The sequence below is a fragment of the Bradysia coprophila genome, assembly GCF_014529535.1.
Source record: "Bradysia coprophila strain Holo2 chromosome X unlocalized genomic scaffold, BU_Bcop_v1 contig_12, whole genome shotgun sequence".
Classification (NCBI taxonomy): Eukaryota; Metazoa; Arthropoda; class Insecta; order Diptera; family Sciaridae; genus Bradysia; species Bradysia coprophila.
The window spans coordinates 2,530,623-2,551,324 of NW_023503293.1; the positions used below are offsets into that span (position 1 = coordinate 2,530,623).

A 20,702-nucleotide genomic window follows, 5' to 3' on the forward strand; every position below is an offset into this window, starting at 1 on the left:
CAAATAAAAACACTTTTTCATGTAATGTAGACTCGCAGCAACAATTGTCTGTGTAAAATGAGTGTCTCAGTGCCTTCACTTAGGAAGGTACTCTAAATAGGGTACTGAAACTTGACAGTGCTCCAAACAAAATTTTATACGGTAAAAAGAGTGAGGAAAAAATTACATACAAAATAGTACTCTATCTGACAGATGTCAATCGAAGCACTTTTGCTTGGAGTGCGTTGGATAAATGAATCTATTGCTTCATTAAATGAAATGAAAAAGTTTATCTTTGGATTTTCAACAGATTATTCTTGCCCACGCTGTTAACAGATGTTAAACCCGCCTTTTTCATAACAAAATTTGCAATGTGATTGAGCAATAATGATCGTGCAATAATCACATTTAGTATGCATGCAGGGAGGCTTCGACAAAATAAGGAAGGTCTTGTTGTAAGTAAATAAAGCGGATAAGGAAGAGAACAACGTGTACAAAATTCGGAAAAGTATGTAAACGTTACTATTGCACGACACCTGATTAGGGAATTGATTAATCAATTTGAGCTGTTTGTCTGCAAAAGTAAGGTATGACGAGTGTATATCGGATTCTCTTCGTAGCGAAGCGTGAAGAGGATACCATAGTCCCTGGAGGGATTCTTTTAAAAATCCACCTATAAAAATCGGACCCATTTCGTCTGGGATGGATATATACATGGTTTAAAAGGTCTTTGCCAGGAGACCTAAAAACAGGCCTCAGATAGTCTCGAGATACACCTGGTTGCTGGTGGAAGATCTGCGAAGGTCGAAAAAAGGTGTTTTTTTACTCATTCTATGACCGCCAAATATGAGCGAGTGGGCTCGTTGGAAAGCAGAGATCAAGTACTAACATGCTAGTTGTAACGTACATTATCTAAGCTTTCCGTTGATGCAGTGAGGCCTGAGGCCTGTTTTGAGGTCTCCTGGCAAAGACCTTTCAAACCATGTATACATATAGGCCTGTTCATTTTAGAGAAATAGTCTCAAATTCATCTGGCATGGTGTCTATCTGGTCCGGAAGGCTAAAATATTGGACCCGTATTTTTTTTTAGAATTTTAAAAAATAGTTTAGATCTGGGGAGCGAAGCATTTGTTCATATGTACGAATGCGTTGGTTAGAAGAGTAAAAAAGATATACACCATCATTCTCCTCTCTTCTAACCAACGCTTTCGTACATTTGAACAAATGCTTCGCTCCCCAGATCTATTTTTTAAAATTCAAAAAAAAAATACGGGTCCAATATTTTAGCCTTCCGGACCAGATAGACACCATGCCAGATGAATTTGAGACTATTTCTCAAAAATGAACAGGCCTAATACATACATATATCCATCCCAGACGAAATGGGTCCGATTTTGATAGGTGGATTTTCAAAAGATCCCTATCTATGCTTTTATTGAAAAAATTTCAAACTTCGTATCACCCATGAAATTGTTGTTATGTAAGAATTAAGAAAATTTAAGGGAAACTGAGATGAGCAGAGACAACGTGGTATGATGACGAAAACGAGTCGAATTTTTAATAATAATTTATTAAATTCTTTATAATACATTTGCTCGACTAAAGCAATAAATTAGTTTTAATCTCGAACTCCTTTTCGATTAATATTCACATTAATGTACATTTTCAATATAATTTTTCTAGTTTTACAAAAGGAAATATTTATTTATTTTTTTAGAAAACATAAACTTCACTAACCCAAACACAATTTCTTTTAGTTAATTTAATTTAAAATTAAAATTATGATAGAGGACGTTTTTCAGACTAGACGAGATTATTTTGAATGTTCTACACATTTTGCTTTAAGTATTTGATGGTTTTCCTTCTTTTATGTTTGAAACTGTGTCTATGCCTATTTATATTGACAATGGTACTTTTAACAAAATAATTTTAATTTTTAAGTATAAAAATTATGGATGGCCCAACACCGAGTTTAAAGTTTAACCAAATAAAAGATTTGAAAAAGATTAAGAGTAAAGTCAAACATCCACTAAATTATCCTTTTTTTCTATTTTATTCTGGGAATGTTTGAAATTTTAAATAACAAAATAAAATAAATTAGTTCCGATTGTTGATTTTCCAAATCGTATGCACAACTACAAGAAAAATCAATCTGTCGTTTTCTGTTTTCAATCACGGTCTCACTACATATGGAAAGTTGAACTGACCTGCTTACAAAAATGGCTTATAATGAGATGATTAGAGTGCATTAGTGCTCTTCTACAGACGGATATTGATCCACCAAGTGGACTGTAGAATTCTGTTGAAAAGGCGAAAAGAATTATACTTTCCTGTAGTCCCCGTAGTCGAAGGGAATTGACTACTTCGATTTAGAAAATGAGCTTTTCTGACTGGAGGTGTGTTGTTCACATTATGCCGTAGAATTTTAGGAGATTTTGCTGTGAGACAATTTGAAAAAACCGTGTGATGTTCATTGACATTTTTATTTATTATCAGAATTATAGATCGAGTCGATCTGATCGACTGAGAACTCGAAAATAATTATAGAATCCAACGGTAAATTTGGAGAACAGGTAAGCTTGACATAGTACGGACTAAAAAGAAATTATTGTCTCAATTTACTGATGAGTCAATAAGAAACTCACCAACTCATGAATCTTAGGGCTTAATTTACAAAAGTTTGACCAATTTGAAGATTAAAAATATGCCGTCAGGGACGCTCGAAATGTATCAATAATAGATTCGTTGGACTTTACTGAGTAATTTCTGGAACAAATTTTGATTTGGAATCTACAGAGGGCGTAAATTTAAAAACCGACACATTTTCTATTTTGCAAAAATGCAAAAATTCACAAACTCCAGTGAAACACAAAAAAAAGTGTCGGTTTTCAATGTTCCGTTCGTGTATATGGAGCAGTTGATTGAGAAGCTTTTTTTAAAGCTTTAAAGCTTAACTTAATTGACGAATTCGCGACAATTCTTTCAACATCTTAAAGTTTCGTTTAGCGAAAAATATAGCAAAACCAACAATATTTACTGAGCAAGTTCATCAAGAAGTGTCCTTAAAATCTGCTCAGTGAGAATTGGTTTCTTTTCAGATTATAGAAGTATACGAAAATTTCAGCGAGAGTGTAGATATATTACTAACGACCCATCTCAGTAAACGTTAAATAAAAGTTCTTCAATTACTCAGTAAAGTCTAACCAAAAACTAAATTTGACACGGTCACGATTTTTGCGAAGTTAAATCTTTGATGCCATTGTCATACGATGAGAAAGGAATCAAACAAACGTCGTCCTTAGACGCAACATCTAAATAATTTGATTTTTTTTCTTTTTGCGGCTAATTAAGCACACTGAGCCTAGCTCTTAACATTATTTTCTTGACTATAATACAAAACTAAAACAACAAATTAGTACAACTTACAACCAATACGCTCACTTTTTGTGTGTCTGGTGGTGTGTTTGTGTGCTAAAATCAATTATTATCCGCGTGTTAAACTGAACAATATTCTTATGATATATTTGGTCATCTTTTATCATTTGCGTAAATTGCTATATTGTATGATCATACCGAAAAGCGCTGAAAATGACTTGCTATTTTCGTTCAACGATTTTTTTTCTATCTTTTCGCTAAAAATGCGTCTCTATCGAAAGTGTTTCTATTATCGTTATGCGTAACATTGCATGGTTTTCTAAGTGGAATTTCGGCATCTTATCTTATTCGAAAAGGTCAATTTCATAATAACATCGGTACAATTACATCAGTCAAAAGCTGTGGTCTGTGGCGAAAATATTTTGACGCCACTGTAATAATTGACAAGGGAAAAAAGTCTTCCATTAAGCAGAGATTTGGAAATTACATTTTGGCATGAACAGGACACGAGAGTCCAACATTTTTTTTAAAAGTTAATTCAATTGTAAAATGCAGACTTAATCACATAACCACATTGTTGTCAGTGCTTTCAGTCTGATCATACTTTAACAATCATTTACTTTGATAATTCGTTCGCGATCGATTGACCAATGTCTTCGGTGCAACAAAACTTAAGTCCGGTATCAACGAAATGCTCGGTGCTTTTTGCGTAAAGAAACTGTTCGGATTCGCCTTGTTCGGCTGATTGGAGATCAGTGATGGATTGCCCGAAGGCGGTAAGGTCGATGCAAATTGTTGCGGTTGCTGGAACAGCGTCGAACTTTGCCACGAATCGAATTGTGGTGGCGCATTCCAAGATGTGAAATTTGGACCGCTGCTCACATTCCATTGTTGCATCGACGACGGTTGACTCGTGCTCGATACAAAGTCGGACCATTCGTCATCGTCTTGTTGATGTTTGGCAATGTTCCTACTGATTATATTCGTGATGGGTAGCGGTTGTGGAGCAGCTGCTGGCGTCGGAACCGATACAAAATCAGACCACTCATCGTCTTCCTGCGATTTTGAGGTATTTGGATTTTGTGGCTTCGTTTCGGGTTGAAGCGATTGCTTTTGTGCCTGTGGAAAAATCGCTTCCAGTCGGGCTATTTCATCGGGATCTATTTCCGATTCAGGCCATATGGAGCTCGGCTGAAGATTCGGTTGAGGATTTACAGGTTGTGGAGTTAAAATTTGTACCGGCTTTAGTGGTGCTGGTTGAAGGATATTTGTTGAAGGTACACTTGGCTGCATTGGTGCATCATTGACTTTAGTAGATTGGAAATCGGTCCAATTTGAGGCATTAAATTCTGATGTGATGATAGAGTCGCTGTCGGTTTTCTTGGACAACGGTTCTATTTTATTGGACGGTATTACATCACTCAAAGGTGGTACTCGATATTTACTTATCACATCTGCTACATTGTTATGTGATGGAATAGGCTCAACACTTTGAAAGTCACTAAAATCGTCTTCCACAGCCGTTGAATTTGTTTCAAACATTATTTCCGATGGCGATACCCCAATAACCGGCTTCGCGAAGTCACCAAATGAGGAAGATGAAGATTTCGGGCCTTCATTCGTGGCAGCGAAGTCGCTTGTGCTGCCACTTCCAATGTGTTCAGCCGATCTGAAACTATCAAATGAATCCATATCTGTTGCGGTAGCAACGTTTCCGGGATCCGGCCAGTTGATGGTTATGTTATCATTTCGCTTTGTCGGTTGCAAAATCCCGAAGTCCATCGGCAAAGTATTTTGCTGTGGTTTGTGTGTACTAGGAATATTTAGTGGAATTGGCACTGATTGAAAGTCAGAGAAATCGTCACTATTGCTTAATGTTGACGCTGTCGGCTTGTCAGGATCATATTCAACATCTCTGTACTCTTTTTTCACCACATTTTCATCGATTATGATACCAGCAGCAGCTTTTTCATAATCAAAATCTGGACATTTCGGTTCCGGTTTATCATTTGACACTTCTCGCGATTGAGGAATCGAGTAAGGCGACTTGCTCGGAGTAAAAATATGAGTTTCTTTGAGTGATCCACTACCTGGAACCACATACGAAGCTGTTACTTGCGTTGATTCCTCACTGTCTATGACACTGTCTATGAAATTGGTTGTGTTGACATTTTTTAACGTTGTGTGCATGATGTCAGCTGCGGGGACTGTCGGTGCTATGAGTGTCGGTTCTGCTTTCGTTGAATGCCAATCATGTGCAGCCCGTGACGACTGATTTTCTGCAGTGTTTGTCTTGTGTAGGATTTCTTGGACCCCTTTATGGCGCAAAAGGAAAGAATTTGTTAAGTCAGCTGGATAGAAGTATCGATAAAAAATAGAAAATCAAAAAAAGTTAACAATAGAAGAAAAAAAAAACACAAAAATGCATCGCCTACAATCACTTTAGGATTGTCTATGCTTAAGAATAACGTTTTTGGAAGAAAAATTAAGATAATTTCCTTATTTTGATAGTCAAATACTATCGCGATAATGGGGAAGTTGTCACGATTAGGGGCTGTATTAAGATAACCAACTAACAAGAATGGATATTAGTGGCATTCCAGCCTAACGATGATAAAACCTTTTAAATAAAAAATTCTCACGGTTATGAACAGAGAATCCTACTCCTGATCCAACAGATTCTCCTGATGGAAAGAATGGCAAGTGGCTATTGGCAGCTCAATTATCAGATGATTTGGATATGTTGATACAATTTGTGCAATTTTACACTGAAAAACGTGTACGTTGAAGTGATGAGCAAATAGATAATTTTGGTAAAAGAGTTGAACGAATGAATTCCATTTAATTGATACAATCATGGAAGTGAAGTGCAAAGTAAGATAAAAGTAAGCTAAACCGAAAAAACATCTGTAGATGCTGTAGATTGCATGGAACGAATAGTCATCAGTTACCGATGGTAATGACAAAGATAACTCAGGATAATGTTGACTTATGCAGCAGTATTTCCTAACAAACTATTGAACTCATAGAAGCATCAGAATGCTGGACATTTTCGCATGCTCTATTCGTTTGTAATGATGACCTAACTCATCGTTTGTATTGAAGCCGTTCTCGGTGTTAATTACATCCATAGCAAATCGGATGCAGTTTTACTTTTAATATAATTTGTAAAAGGAAAAGTTTTACTCTTTTTACTATCTTGAACGTTGTTAACACCTAATTCTGAGAAATTTGATTGTGGACTACTTTCTCTGTAAAGTCATTAGTATATCCGGCACTAAAGAAGCGCTAGTGTAATGTTATGTTATATGCAAGGTACTCGACTATCTCGATGACTAAAGCTCTAAGTCTACAAAAAGAATACTACAACATTAACAAATCAACGAAAAATGACCAAAACCGAAAAGGAAACTACTTAAGAAACACACACCATGAATTTAGCTCCACTTACTAATATCCAAAAATTGATCAAACAATCCGAAATGATTGACATTTTTTTCCAATGTTTTAATATTAGTTTCGCATGAATACGGCAATGAATTTCCATAGAAATCACCATTATATTGATACCCAACACCACCATCATCATCATCACCGTTGCAATTATGAATGTAATGATTGTTAAGCGATGACATTGTGTTATTGTTAGTAGTCGGTTTTGATGCAGTTGCAGGATTTGTTGAAGAGCATGTAGAGGAATCAAGTTTTATTTTATCTAGATTAGCCACCACCACTAGTTGTTCTAGGTCCAATAGTAAAGTGTGTGCGTGTGATGCTGGATACAAACAATTATACGAAAAAACCATATGATTGTAGAGAAAACAAAAACCGAAAAAAATGAAAGTGAATGACCGAATTGGAAATAAAATCAAGGAAAAATAATTGTTTTTGTTTTTCTTAATTAAAAAATTTTCGTTTTTTTTTATCATCATCAATTTTAAGGAGTGCAAGTGTAAACGGAATTGAAAATAAAATGAAACAACGAAAGCCATTCAATATTAGGGACAATGGAATCAAATTAAAATGAGAAAATGAAGCACAAAACAATGAATGGGCATTTGCATTAATGAAGTGCAAAAAAAGTTTTTCTCGATCGATCAACGGCAAATTAATTTAAAAAAAAAACGAAGCTAATGAACCGTTTCCATCGCTTAGATAAAAATCTGCACACGGCTAAGCACCGATTTACACGAGAATACTCTTCAAGATTTTATCAGGCTTCAAGCTGAAGATTATGTCCTTTTCGAGAATATGAGAATCAATCTTCCGCTCTCGCAGAAACGAAAAAGAAACGTTAACTGAATGTTTTTCGTTTGTCATGAACAATTTTGTTAACAAACGTCGGTGTTTACCAAACTATGAAACTACGAAACTATGAAAGAAAAGTTTGCAGATCAGAATAGATTTATTTTGTTTCGCTTCGAGTCAATTCAATTCAATTTAAAAATGACTCTCTACTTTTGCTGTGTCTATCGACTGATATTATTCATTGTGGATCTATAGTTTCACGCTAGTTATAGCGAGACATTGGTATCTCGAGGCAACACAATTCATTGGTACATATAAGCAAGATTGTGAAAGAACAGGTTAAGACACTTCTGAGTTGATCCAGACGGCAAATTTTGACAATTTAGACAGTTTTTGTTAAGAGCGAGGTTAAGAGCCATCAGTACTTAGTTATAAATTGTAGCCTACGCAAATGTCTCGTATTTCATTTTTGATGATATCTCTTCATCAGAATCCTATTTTGCAAAATGAACGACCGCAATAACGACCACGAATGTGTTAGCTTTAAATAAAAATTAGTTTTGGATGTAGTCGTTCGACCAGCACTGAGAAAAGTGAGCAGTTTAACGAAATTTTCGTAAACTGCTTAGTTCTCTAACAGCTGGTGGTCAAACCGCTACCACCAAATCTATTTTCTGTTGAAAGCTAATACTTTCGTGGTCGTCATTGCGGAACTATATTTTCGAAAAACGATTCTGGTGGAAAGATATCATCAAACGTAACCTAAAATCCAGTATTTAAAGAACGCCTAAATGTATGCTTTTCACCAAAGTACCGATGTCTCTTAAACATACTCATTACAGATTGTGTGAAGTGACAACTTGATAAAAATATTTTTTTTTCCTTCGAGTTATCTTTTCATACAATCTGTAATGATTGTGTTTAACAAAACATTCTTTCAGAATCTTGCCTATAACCTCAGCACACACAAAAGTATTCGTCTTACACCGGGATACGAGCCAGCAATATTACAAATGCCATAAATGAAGCAACCTAGAAACTAATTGCACCATGTACTTCGTGCAACACTTGGTTTCATTGAAATCCATTGTCAAGGTACTCCCTGAATACTATAAAGATTTTCGCGTCGATTGAGCATGATCTCGTGATCAGAAAAATTATTGTCTGTCTGTACGACGTACATCATAAGCAATTATTCGCAGCACAAATACCCTTTACCGGTAAAATATTGTTCAAATATTTACAGTGCATGTTTTACAAACATTCGAAGATTTATTTAGCCGATGCTTAAACATTTCAAATTGTTGTAATTATTCCTTTCGACTGGGTGATGCAAAAAAAAGAGTCTTAAAATGATGTGAGATGAGGACGTTAAAAGTAAATAAAAAATTTGTTCAAAATCAAAACAGCAACAACAACCAACACTTAAATTATGCGATTAAATTTCGGGTTATAAAGCATCAGAAAATTAATTTTGCTGAATTATAAAAATAGAAACAAAAGACAAAAGTCATCATCGGTTACCGTCTAATGGATTCGTTAAGCCAGAACTGTTCCAATCGAATTGTGCAGCGGGAATTTCGTTCGTGACGGAACTGCTTGGTCCAGATACGTTGCTTGGTTTCATTGGCTCCAATGGACTAAAGCCCAAATTCGCTGCAAATCTAGGCATCGAACTGTTCCATTTTCCTCCATAGAGCTACAAAGTCATCAACAAAGCAGTCAAGTCATCATCATTCCGATTACAAATGCAGTGAACACTTACGATATTCCTCGAATCGATTCCTAACGCTGTCACCAAAGAGCTTTTTCCCACTGACGTTGTCCACTGATGATCAAGAGCTTTTGAATTTTCAAAATCTTTGATAATCTTTGTGGTGTCATTTGTTAAGACCGGGCCATCGTAGCTGCCATCTTCAGACTCATTATCACTGGTCGGAAATAAACTATCCAACAAAGGCTTTATTCTTGCGGTCAATTCCTCCACATTTGCCGTTAAAGGAGAGTGAAGTGATTGTGACTGCGTGAAATCGCTAAAATCGTTAAATTCTCCAAAATCGTCGTCGTCATCTGCATTTTCAAAATCACCGAAATCGTCTGTGGCTGCGGTTGACGTGGGTACTCTCTCTGTAGGTAGCTGATCTAATGTGGAAACATATGATTTATGCTGTTCAGTGCTAATCGGTTCATCTGGTTTATTAGTTGCGTTTTCTGTGTAAACTTCAAATTGGCTGAAATCCGCAGCAAACACATTCTCATCGTTTGCTTCTTTACTCTGCGCACATTCATCAATAGACGTCGCAGCAGTTACCACTTCACATTCCACAAAATCAGACTTGTCTGGTTGTGCAACACTCGATTCATACTCGACAAAATCATCAAAGCTATCGTCTGCATTGGTCACAGTCACATCAACATCTTCAACATTACTACTCTGAGCGTCAATGGTTTTAGCGAACTCACTTTCTAACCTACTGCTACCAGCATTCGTGGTTGCGGTATTGTCCCTGACCTCGTCAATTTCACACTCTGGCATATTTGTGGTTTCGTCCAAATCGGATGACTGACTTTTCGTATCACTAATCGAATCCAATTTCAATGACGGAAAATTACATTCGACATCGTCGGTATGTTGATGAAATTCGTCGAAATCGTCGCACTGATTGTCATCACAGTTGATACTTTCGGCGGAAAAAACTAACGACGGTGGGCTGTCACTGCGACACACATTGTCATTGGACTGCGATGCTGATGAATTATCCAAACTTTGAACACTATTTGTAAGTTTCGATGGTTCGTTTACCGGCTGGTTCGAACCTACGTCCGACTGATGAGTGGCTATTTCGACTTGCTCAATTTTGGGCACTTCATTGGAATCCACTTCGTTTTCAATAATAACGGATGGTAGTTCTGGTGGTTCGCAGTAGATATGGTTCGTGTGTAAAATTGACGAATTTGTTGATGGGAGCTCGGTACATTCTAGTGACGCTTTTGTTTGTAATTCTTTTTCTGCTCTATCAGGAAAATGCTGCTCGTCTGGCAGTTCTGGAATATCCAGCGGCAGGTCATCGTGATCATTTATTGATGATAATTGCTTCGGTGTTGTAGGCAGCGAAGATCCTAAAAAGAGTCAAAATAGTCGTGCAAGTTTACAATTGTTTTTCAGTCAATGACATGCGTTCCACTCATAAACACCTTAATTATAAGAAAAAGGAATCGGAAGTTTTCAACTAGAAAAACTAGGGCCGCTAAGGGATCACCGTGAGTTGCTCACGTTAAAGTTTAACGGTTAAACAGTTAACATTTCTTGCTACGAAATGTCTAAAAAGGAATGAAGACATTTTATGGGACCGATCGTCTGTTGTTTATTGTTGTCACGCCATGTAAATATTTCCTCAATTCTTAGCTGATCAGATCGGAGCAAATCAACGAATCAAGATAAGTTTCGCCTGATCAGCAATATCAGTCAACTCGAAATTAGTTTTGAGCAAAAAGTCAGCCAAAACAACTGAACTTCTGTTCTAGGTCGTTATGAAGTTGGTACAGCGTTTGGAGCGTTTAATTGTGACGAGACTGCTTATTATTTTTGACTTGTCAGGTTGAAAGGCCAAGAATACATTGTTTCAAGTCACCCGCCTGATCAACGGACTCTCTTAATCGAGCCTATGGGATCACGATCATCGTAATTCCTGGATAACGAAAATGTGTACAGACAAATACACTTCAGCTATTTACATTACGTAGCTACTGATTAAATAGGATCTTCAATGGAATGAATCCTCACGAAATGATCACGAAAGACAGAAGTCTTTCAGGCTGTTTTTAAGAAGAAAACATATTTTTCCATTTGGATAATCCGTGACAGATTGTCAGGTCCTGTTTCTGATTGGATTCCTTTCTTGGATTTTTTTCTGGTTGTAAGATGATGTGAAGATACACGGTTCCTGAATGGTTAAATGCGTAAATGAAACATGCCATATTTACCGTCATAATTTGAAAACATTCCGTCGCCGAAATCATCTTCGTGGCTGTCTTCAAAATCTATTGGCGGTGGTGTATCACAAACGAGTGGTGGAATGTACGACATTTTCTTTCTTTCAATTTGTATTTTAATTGCTGGATACGTTTAATCCACTAAACTATATCACTTTATTGTCATAGAGATAATCATTAAAGTCCTTGACTAAAATAAAGTCGAAAATAACGACAAAGAAAACTTTCTATAATTCAATTTTCGTAGCAAGACAACCAAGATTCGATATACACAAACACCACCTGTGCCACTATAGATATTTAGATGTTGGTTGTACGCGAAATTAGAGTAGAATGTCCATATGTACTTTAAATGGTAATCGATTTTAGATTTATTGATTAGATTGCCAACATGCAATCGCTTAATTTGATTAAATTCAATGATTTAATTATGTGAGCACAGTAATTGAAAAATATGTTCAGGAATCTTTCCTCATTGATCATTGAAATTATTTGTTTTCTTTTTCAAATGAAAAAAAAAAAAATCCTACACGACATGGAACACTTTTGCCTTGCATTATTTTGTGTTCGTCATTTAATTTTTCAACTGATTTGAATAATTTTCACACACACGAAAAATTTGCACAATTACAGCCAGATCGAAAATGAAAAATAAATATTAAGGAGAATTTTTTTTCCTACAAAAATTTTTATATGATGACAATTTTTAGAATATGACATTTTCTTTCTCGAACAAACAGCGACACGTAGCGATCATTACATGCATCTACTACTAAAATTTGGCGGCAATTATTAGTTTGAATTCATATTGAAACAAGCTACGATTGTCATCGTCGACGATATGTCGACAAACATAAATCATTTTAGGGTATGCGCGTTCAGATTTCTCGTTTTATTGTAATCAGATCTGAAGAATTTGTTCTACTCTTGAGGCTTAGTAGTGTATACCATGCAGGAATCGTAAGTGTCATTATATAGTCTCGGTGGGACGGGACCCTCTCGATAAGCGATGAGCTGTGGATGATGACTTTTTATGTTGTGGAACCAGGGCCTATTTTTGGAAAAAAAAATTGGAAATGTTTTCCAGAATTTCCAAAAACTGCGAACGTAAAAAAAACGAATTTTTCCATCATTTCGAACGGTTTTGGAAACTACTAAGCTCAGCTTTGTGTTTTAGCCGGCTCTCAATGATTGTGTTTGATTATCGACGCTCTCATCTTACAAATTAATCATGCTCGACTTCATTTGAAAGCTGATAGTGTCAAGAATGAAACAAAATAATTGAGAGTCAGCTAAAACGCAAGGATGAGTTCCGGAGTTGCCATAACCGTTCAAAATTATGGAAAAATTGGGTTTTTGGACGTTCGCAGTTTTAGAAAATTTTTAGCATTTCCAAAAAAATTCCAAAAATAGGCCCTGTGTGGAACTATTGAGTTAGGTGATATGCAACGATGCATACACAAATGGGTGATTGCTTGTCGTCTGTAAAGTGAAATTTATTGTAAAGACCAGTAATTTTACCTGGCTGGTATCATTGAGGTCAACTTACGAATATTTACGGCCTAGTGTTGAGGTGGTATGCGAACACAGAGATTTGATGATGACGAAGAGGGAATAAGCGATCACAAGCCCGGAACTATGTTCCGCTAGGTTCTGAAAGGATAGATGTCTATGCATACTAAGGCATGTAGTCCCCAAATTTGAACAGTTCAGTGGATATTTTCCATATAAACGTTTAGTAACACAGAAATTTCTCTCTTATGTTCGTTGAATTGACATTTAGAAAATTTGGGTTCCTGTTCCTTCATCACGCATTACATGAAAAAATTTGACAGATATCGCATTTATTTTACATCCACATTTTTGAATCATTTCGAGAGGGTCTATTTTTCAAGCACTTTTCGTAGTTCTGTTCGGGCTGTATCTTTTATAAGAGTTGATAGAGTTATGCAAGTATTAATGCAATATCGAGTATGTGCTACGATACATGGTGAGGTTCAAATGTCAAACTTTGTATGTAGCGGGGGACGTAACGATTTCATATAAACAAAGTCACCTCTCATGAGAGTTTGTTTATATGAAATCGCTGTCAAGGCTTCAAAATTTGGGGAGGTCACGCAGATACGCGGGTGACACACCACAGTTAATGATAAAATGGTCAATTTCATACAAAAATTCACCTACTGTGATGATTCTCGTCGCCTTGATGATGTGGTGATGTTCCCGCATATCGCCCCAAGTTTACAGCCTTGATCGCTATGTCCTCCGGTTTGTATGAACAGACCATACCTGGTGGGCAATAGTAATAGAAGACAATAATAACATGCTTGCAAACTCTTTATGCATGACTAGAGATGAAAAGTAGAGATTTCTTGTGAATTTTGTTCATCCGAGGCGTAGCCGAGGTCAATAAACACACTAAAACGAGACTTTTCATCTTTTAACATGCTGACGGCGTCGAAAGTAGTGCTTAAAACATGAACGCATGTAATAGTTATTTATACGTATCTGTGGTGGACGGTTTATTTTAGGCACTTTCGCTTGACGCTCTCACATCGTTATGGCACACCAGATACGTAAATAACTATTTACAAAAAGGAAATTCATCAGAAAGCTGATATTTTGACAATAATATGTCGTCACAACGAAAATTTTAAAAGTTCTGTTTTCAAAAAGCAGGCGCCAAATTTTTGATTACCACCCTGTGTCTCAATCTGTCAAAATTATCTCTGTAAAAAAATCCAACTGTACCACTTCTTCGTTCATAATAAACAAAGCGTCATTTCAATTACAAAAAATCAGTAAATTAATTATTATTCGTGATTTTAATTAATTTAATTCGTGGTTAAAACAAGCCACAACAATTATTCGATTCGTATTCGTATAAAACGCACATTCAAATACCATAAATATTCGTATTGCAACAAAATACTGGTACTAACCTCAAAATTAAATGTATTCCGCCGTGTAAATAATAAAAACTTTCCGTAAACACAATGAAATCTTCCGACGAAATTGAAATCATTGATTCGATAATAAGCGGCAGTAACATATTCTTTAAAGATGAGTCCCTGGACATCGACTTTAGAAATTGTAAGTACTCCTGGGACACTTTAGCATGAGAAATGTCCTAAAGTCGTAAATGAACCAAGTCGATGGAACCTTATTCGTTCTTACCTAACGTTGAACTTCTTGAAAAGTTAAAAACAGAGTCGTTCAGTTAAGCTAGTTAAAAATCAAAGATTTACTAATCAGCAACAGTAAAATATGTCCTAAGTTATTGTGACTGACTGGACTAACAATAAAAGACAGAAAGAAATTCCAACGAAAAAATTGCGATTTTTATCTTTGTTTCATTTAAAATGTTTTCCGTTTTCAACGATTAAAGGTCAACCGATCAGCACCTGTATGATATTCGATTATATGTCTGGCGAAGCGGAATCAATTACCGGTGGTTCTGAAGGGAAAAAGAATAAGAGGAAATCAACTACACCAAAACGAACAGCCAATGAAGATAGAGTCACTGGCAGTGGTACGATTTATTGATAATTTGCAAATTTAAACATTTGATCATCAGTCTGAATTTCAGACGATACCAATGCGATTCCGTGGATAAAGCAGGAGAATTTGGTGTCAACGGAAGTGACGGAAGTCACCGCTAAAAAGGACGAAACCAGCGCAGACAAAAGTTTGTTTAGGTTTTCAAAATCAAATCTTCCACTATGACGATATATCTCATTTTCCACAGCTACGGCAGGCGCTGCACCCAGACCACAAAAGGCCCCATCCAAATCAAATTACGAATATCTCTGCCATAATTGTAATGTGTGCTTCTCGTCACGAGGCGATTTTGAGTCACATTACAGGTGAGCGACAGACGCGATAAATCTACTCGATTGGTTTTGACCCTTTTAATTGAAATTATCTTCCAAAATCTACAGAAATTCCTACCAAAAAACACCTCTGTACACGTGCATACAATGCAAAAAGCAATTGCAAAATATTCGATCGTTCCGCGGTCACATCTACCGGCACATAGCAACCTCCTATCAACATCAGTGTGCCACATGTTCGCGTAAATTCGGCAGTGCAGAATTGTTGGAGCAACACCAGCGAATTCATCTGGTTGTTCAGCAAAAGTGTGTCGATTGTGGAGTGGAATTTTCTAGTTTTGATGAGCTGAAACAACATCGGCGAGAGCATCGAACGGCTGAGAAATTGAAAAACAAGGACTTGAAGTGGAAGTGTGTTGATTGTGGTAAAATGTAAGAGAAACGGGGATGATGTTCGCCGGAATCGTAACTAAAGCGAACAAATTTTCTGATTCTTCTTTCAGGCTGATGAACCGCAGCAGTCTGTTTATGCACGAGAAAATTCACAAAGACCGTCAATACAGCTGTGAACATTGTTCGCAAAAATTCGTTCAGAAAAACAATTTGCTCAACCACGTCAAAACGCATACAAAAGATAAGAAATTCCCGTGCACCATTCCACATTGCGGTAAAACGTGAGTATTGTCCAAGGTCTACACAATTGTCGGATCGTTTCGTTTCAAGAATTCTAATATTGAGGAACCGAAAAGTTTGTAACAGTTGTGCGCAGTAGAGAGTCAGTGGACTGCTTTACTGTGTCACAGATCAGAATGATAATGCAGCCAGTAGTCTCGCTGGCATATTTTTTGGGCCAAGATAAATTCGTTTCTGTTCAGTAAATTAATTTGTGACGGTTGACCGTTTTCGGTTGTACAAACCAGCACTCCCGCAAACATTTTGTTATCGGTGATGGACGTCATTTTCTTCCAAACGTAACCAATTCTTGCAGATAAATTTTTAAACCTCATGAACCGAATTTCCATGCATCAACCGCATCCACATTAAACCGATATACGGTTGATTGCTTCTGTTTAAACAAATAAAATCATTTCACTGGCATTGTCTGACCGTGTCACACACAAACACTTGTAGAACTTGTTGCTGATAAATTGTGGTAACTGTTTTTTCTTTTTCTGTTATGCTCGCAGATTTGTTGGCAAATCTCAACTGTTGCGTCACCACACATTTCATGTGAACATCAGAAATTTCAAATGTGAGACTTGCAGTAAACTGTACAAATCAGAAAGGGATCTGAAAGTCCATTCGTTAATTCATTCCGTCCAACGGCCACACGCTTGCATTCATTGCAACAAAACGTTTCTCAGCAGTTCGAAGCTGAAGCAGCATTTCAACATCCATACGTAAGTTACGGTGGTGTGGTTAGAATTACAATGTGTTCTCCGGACAATTCATTCAACGCAACCCGTTTTCAATTACAGCGGCGCTCGACCCTACAAGTGCAAGTATTGCCAAAAAGATTTCACCAACTTTCCGAATTGGCTGAAGCACATCCGTCGACGACACAAAGTCGACCATAAGACCGGCGAACAATTGGAAGAAATGCCGAATTTTCTGATCAAAGACCGAAAGGAGAATAAGGAACGGAATGGTGGCGCCGGTGGACGCGAAGAGAATGGTAAACAAAGGAAAACCAAAAAGAAGCAAACAACCAAAATACCAAAAATCGAACAAACCGATCCGGTGGAAGTGTCACTGACAATGTCATTGGATGACACACTGCCGCTGAACACTTCGGACGATCTGGAACGGGCTGCCTCGTTGCTGATGCAGCAAACATTGGACATGGAAGAGAATGATCCGCGGTTCAACTGTTTGCCACAGGATGTAAGTGATATTCCCGAGCAAAGTCTGTATCATGTTAACGACTACATGACCGACCAAATAATATTTTCAACCGCTATTACCGAACCAAATATACCGTCGACATTTGGCCAGTTTTTCTCGTATTCGTCGGCACCAATCACCGACGATGATCAGACTAAAATCACGCTGCCGCCAATAACCACAATGAAAAACAAGCGAAATCTGATTGATCATTCCACGCAGCAATTGTTTTCGACCAATGTACTGTAAGTCTTGAGCAATTTTCTCACATTTTATCCATGTATCGTCAGTCAATTTCCATTTACATAAACATGTGTGTGGTACGTGCCCACTTTTGGCGTTGTTGTAATTGAAAAGGAAGTTGTTGTTGTGCCAATAATTTATAATTGAGCGAGAGGCCGCACATCACTCCTTAATAAGGTCACAGTTCGAAACGTATTATGCCACATTGTTACCCTACCCGTGACAGAAATGGCATCATCAGCTCACATCGTAGTGAAACCAGATTTGGCGTCAAAGTGGTGGAACTGGTGTGCCGTATGTAGGATGAAATTTAATAATAAAATTTCTGACTTGTAGTGCCTCCACAAGCGCTCTATTTTCAAGAAATATTACCGTGTCCGGATTATAGCTCGCTTTGTGGTGCACGAGCCAAAAATTGATACGGCTCCACACACCATTTACGCTAAAGTAAAAACTTTTTTTTTTCGCTCTTCGTTTTGGAAGCTTTTGACAGAGATAAGCAGGGCGGCATGTGACTTACTTTTCTCACTAATTCCGACTGTTTTTAACACATTCAAAATAATTCCGGCTTGTCAAATTTCGGCACCCTGAACTTTACTTTAATAGTCGTGGAATACCTCCAAATAAATTTCTAAAAATCTAGAATTCAGTTTTGGATCACTTTTTCACTATTTTCTGAAGAAAAATCATATACCGCCCTGGATAAGGCTTGGAGAGCAAGGCATTCATTCACGATGTGCGTGCATCATATTTCTCATCTCTTCTAACCGACTAGGCTAGTAATCATGTTTGCACCGCGCATAGAGCATAGAGTCATTGAATTTCGACAAAATGGAAAATTCACCGTAGTCGTTCTCTTAGCGTCCTCAATTGGATTGCTAACCAGAAATATTAATAGTCACACCAAGTTGGATCCTCGACAACTTTTTAGGCACGTCAGGGTTTTAAAAACAAAAGCGCTAAGACAAACATTCATAGTCTCAGGTGGGTGGCATAATTTTAAAATCAGGTCTTTTCATGTGGTACTGTTATACACATGGACTCTAAGCTTAATTTCTTTAAATATGTGAGTGTTTGTTTGCACAATTCATCGTATCTCCATTGATGTGTTGTCTGTTTTTTACCGGAACTCTTTTAATAAAAAAAAAAACTAAAGTTCCGCACTAAATGAAAAAGTTAACTTTGATTAAATAAACATTTCTGCTAACTACTCTGTCAATTAGCGATTTTAATGAACAAAGAAATATTTTTTGCTTAGAATTTAGATCGCCGAAATGTCCGAGTTTTTGGTTTTTGTATGAACGTTACGTAAAAAATTGAAAAAAAAAAACAAAATCGAAGAAATAGAAAATCTTATTGCCACTTGTGATTGTTAAATTTACTGATAAACCGATGAACAGCACGTGTGCAAAAGGATTTTTTTATTTAGCTAGTTAGGATCCTATTGCATATACGATTGCATTTTTCATTTGGATAAAACAAAATTTATCTTTTCGAAAACAAACAAGAATATCCATAATTTGTGATTTTAAATGTATTTACAATAAACTAAGAATTTTTTTAAGAAAGGTAAAGTAATCTTTTTAAGCTGTAGAACGTATTAACTGTAAGATAATATAAGACTGAATTTTATACAAAATAATAAAAATATATAAAAAAATCAACCTCTCTCGATCACACCAAAGATCCCTTGGGTGCTTGGAGTCGTTCAGAAAATTATTGGTAAATAGCCAGTCAGGAAACAGAGTCGTAAAAACATGCAAAATTTGTACAGATCATTACTCCCACGCCACCCAATAGGTTTCTTCCATGGTATGTCAAAATGTCAATCGTCATCCACAGAGAAGCTAACACAGTCTCACTATGAAGTTTTAACGAACAAATCGCCCAAAGTTCAGAACCTTAACTTTGCCGAATGGAACGCACTCACTAGCTGTGGGGTAAACAACCATTTGACTACGTGAGTGCGAAGAAACAGCATGACATATAATATATATCTCTGTTGCTTCGCACTCACTCAATAGAACGAACTGACAAATTAAAATAAAAAATCATCTATTTAAATGTGTGTGACAGCTTCGTGTAGAGACAGTAAAAAGGGACTCCTAATGTCAAAAGTAAAGGGACCCATAACATCAAAAGAAGCAAAGTTGACGTTTTCGTGTTAGTGGTGTGTGTGATAAAATTTTTCAATGAATTTCGTGTCATAATTTCTCTAGGTAGTCTACCTCTATGAGTTTGTCTGCCCTGCGATTTAGTTAGTAGTTAGTCTTTCAATACATTATTGTTAAATGATAAAATTTAACAATCTGTTTTTATGCGACAGCAACGAAGTCGCTAAACAGCAGTATCAGTATCAGCAGTGTATCTTTGCTTGAATAGCTTAAGTCGCAACGCGGAAGAAATTCTTTAGAAGAATATGTAAGGTAACTCATTGAAAGTTGACCTAATTTGACAAATCTCAACTTTGAACTTGAATTTCTCAGCGATTTTGGAACTATGTTACATTGAACCACTTTTATTTTAAAGATTTATCTTTTGTTTACTTAATTAATATAAATTTTATTAATTATTGCCGATTTCGTCTAACAAAGTTAATAAATTAATATAAATGCAGAGTTGACCTATATGAATCGTGAGTGGTCCTATTTCACATTTAAACACATTGAATCGTGAGTTGTCCTATCTATACAAAAGTCATAGGACATATCACGATTTATTGAATGTTGAGTTGACCGAAAAAAATTTCTCCATACAAATTTACACGGACAACTTAAGATCACTTTTCCACTAGGTTAACTTTCAATCAGTTATCTTAACTTTGTCTACGAGCCTTTATACAGCCCTATGTGCAAACCTTAGTGTCAGTTTCGACAAGAGATAAAAAGTTAAAAAGTCGAGTTTTCGGGTGAATTTTGTTGATCTGAGGCGAAGCCGAGGTCAATAAACACACGAAAAAGGTTACCTTTCACTTTCATATTAGTTTTACATGTCAAGATCAAGGCCGTCGAAAGTTCATGAAATTCGAGGAAAAGAACGAGTTTCGAACCACAGACACGTAAAAAAAAACTAATATACGGCCTACTATAATCTCATATTAATTGGGACGCTCCGCGGTAATGAAATTAGCCGCTGATTTTAACTCAC

General features: G+C 36.6%; 2 protein-coding genes across 2 annotated transcripts; one reads left to right on the plus strand and one right to left on the minus strand.

Annotated features, from left to right (window-relative positions):
* Positions 1–3,313: 3,313 nt before the first annotated feature.
* Positions 3,314–12,115, minus strand: LOC119067263. The gene is made up of 5 exons (XM_037170142.1): positions 11,587–12,115; positions 9,368–10,722; positions 9,127–9,301; positions 6,806–7,129; positions 3,314–5,669 (listed from the first exon to the last, which is right to left on the minus strand). Exons 1-5 carry the CDS (start codon positions 11,687–11,689, stop codon positions 3,967–3,969), a joined length of 3,660 nt encoding a protein of 1,219 aa, XP_037026037.1. The 5' UTR covers positions 11,690–12,115; the 3' UTR covers positions 3,314–3,966.
* A 2,216-nt stretch (positions 12,116–14,331) lies between these two features.
* On the plus strand, positions 14,332–17,649 carry LOC119067262 (zinc finger protein 260-like). Its single transcript, XM_037170141.1, has 8 exons — positions 14,332–14,688; positions 14,984–15,127; positions 15,185–15,283; positions 15,344–15,461; positions 15,537–15,860; positions 15,932–16,102; positions 16,616–16,828; positions 16,907–17,649. Exons 1-8 carry the CDS (start codon positions 14,592–14,594, stop codon positions 17,559–17,561), a joined length of 1,821 nt encoding a protein of 606 aa, XP_037026036.1. The 5' UTR covers positions 14,332–14,591; the 3' UTR covers positions 17,562–17,649.
* The last annotated feature ends 3,053 nt before the right edge of the window (positions 17,650–20,702 follow it).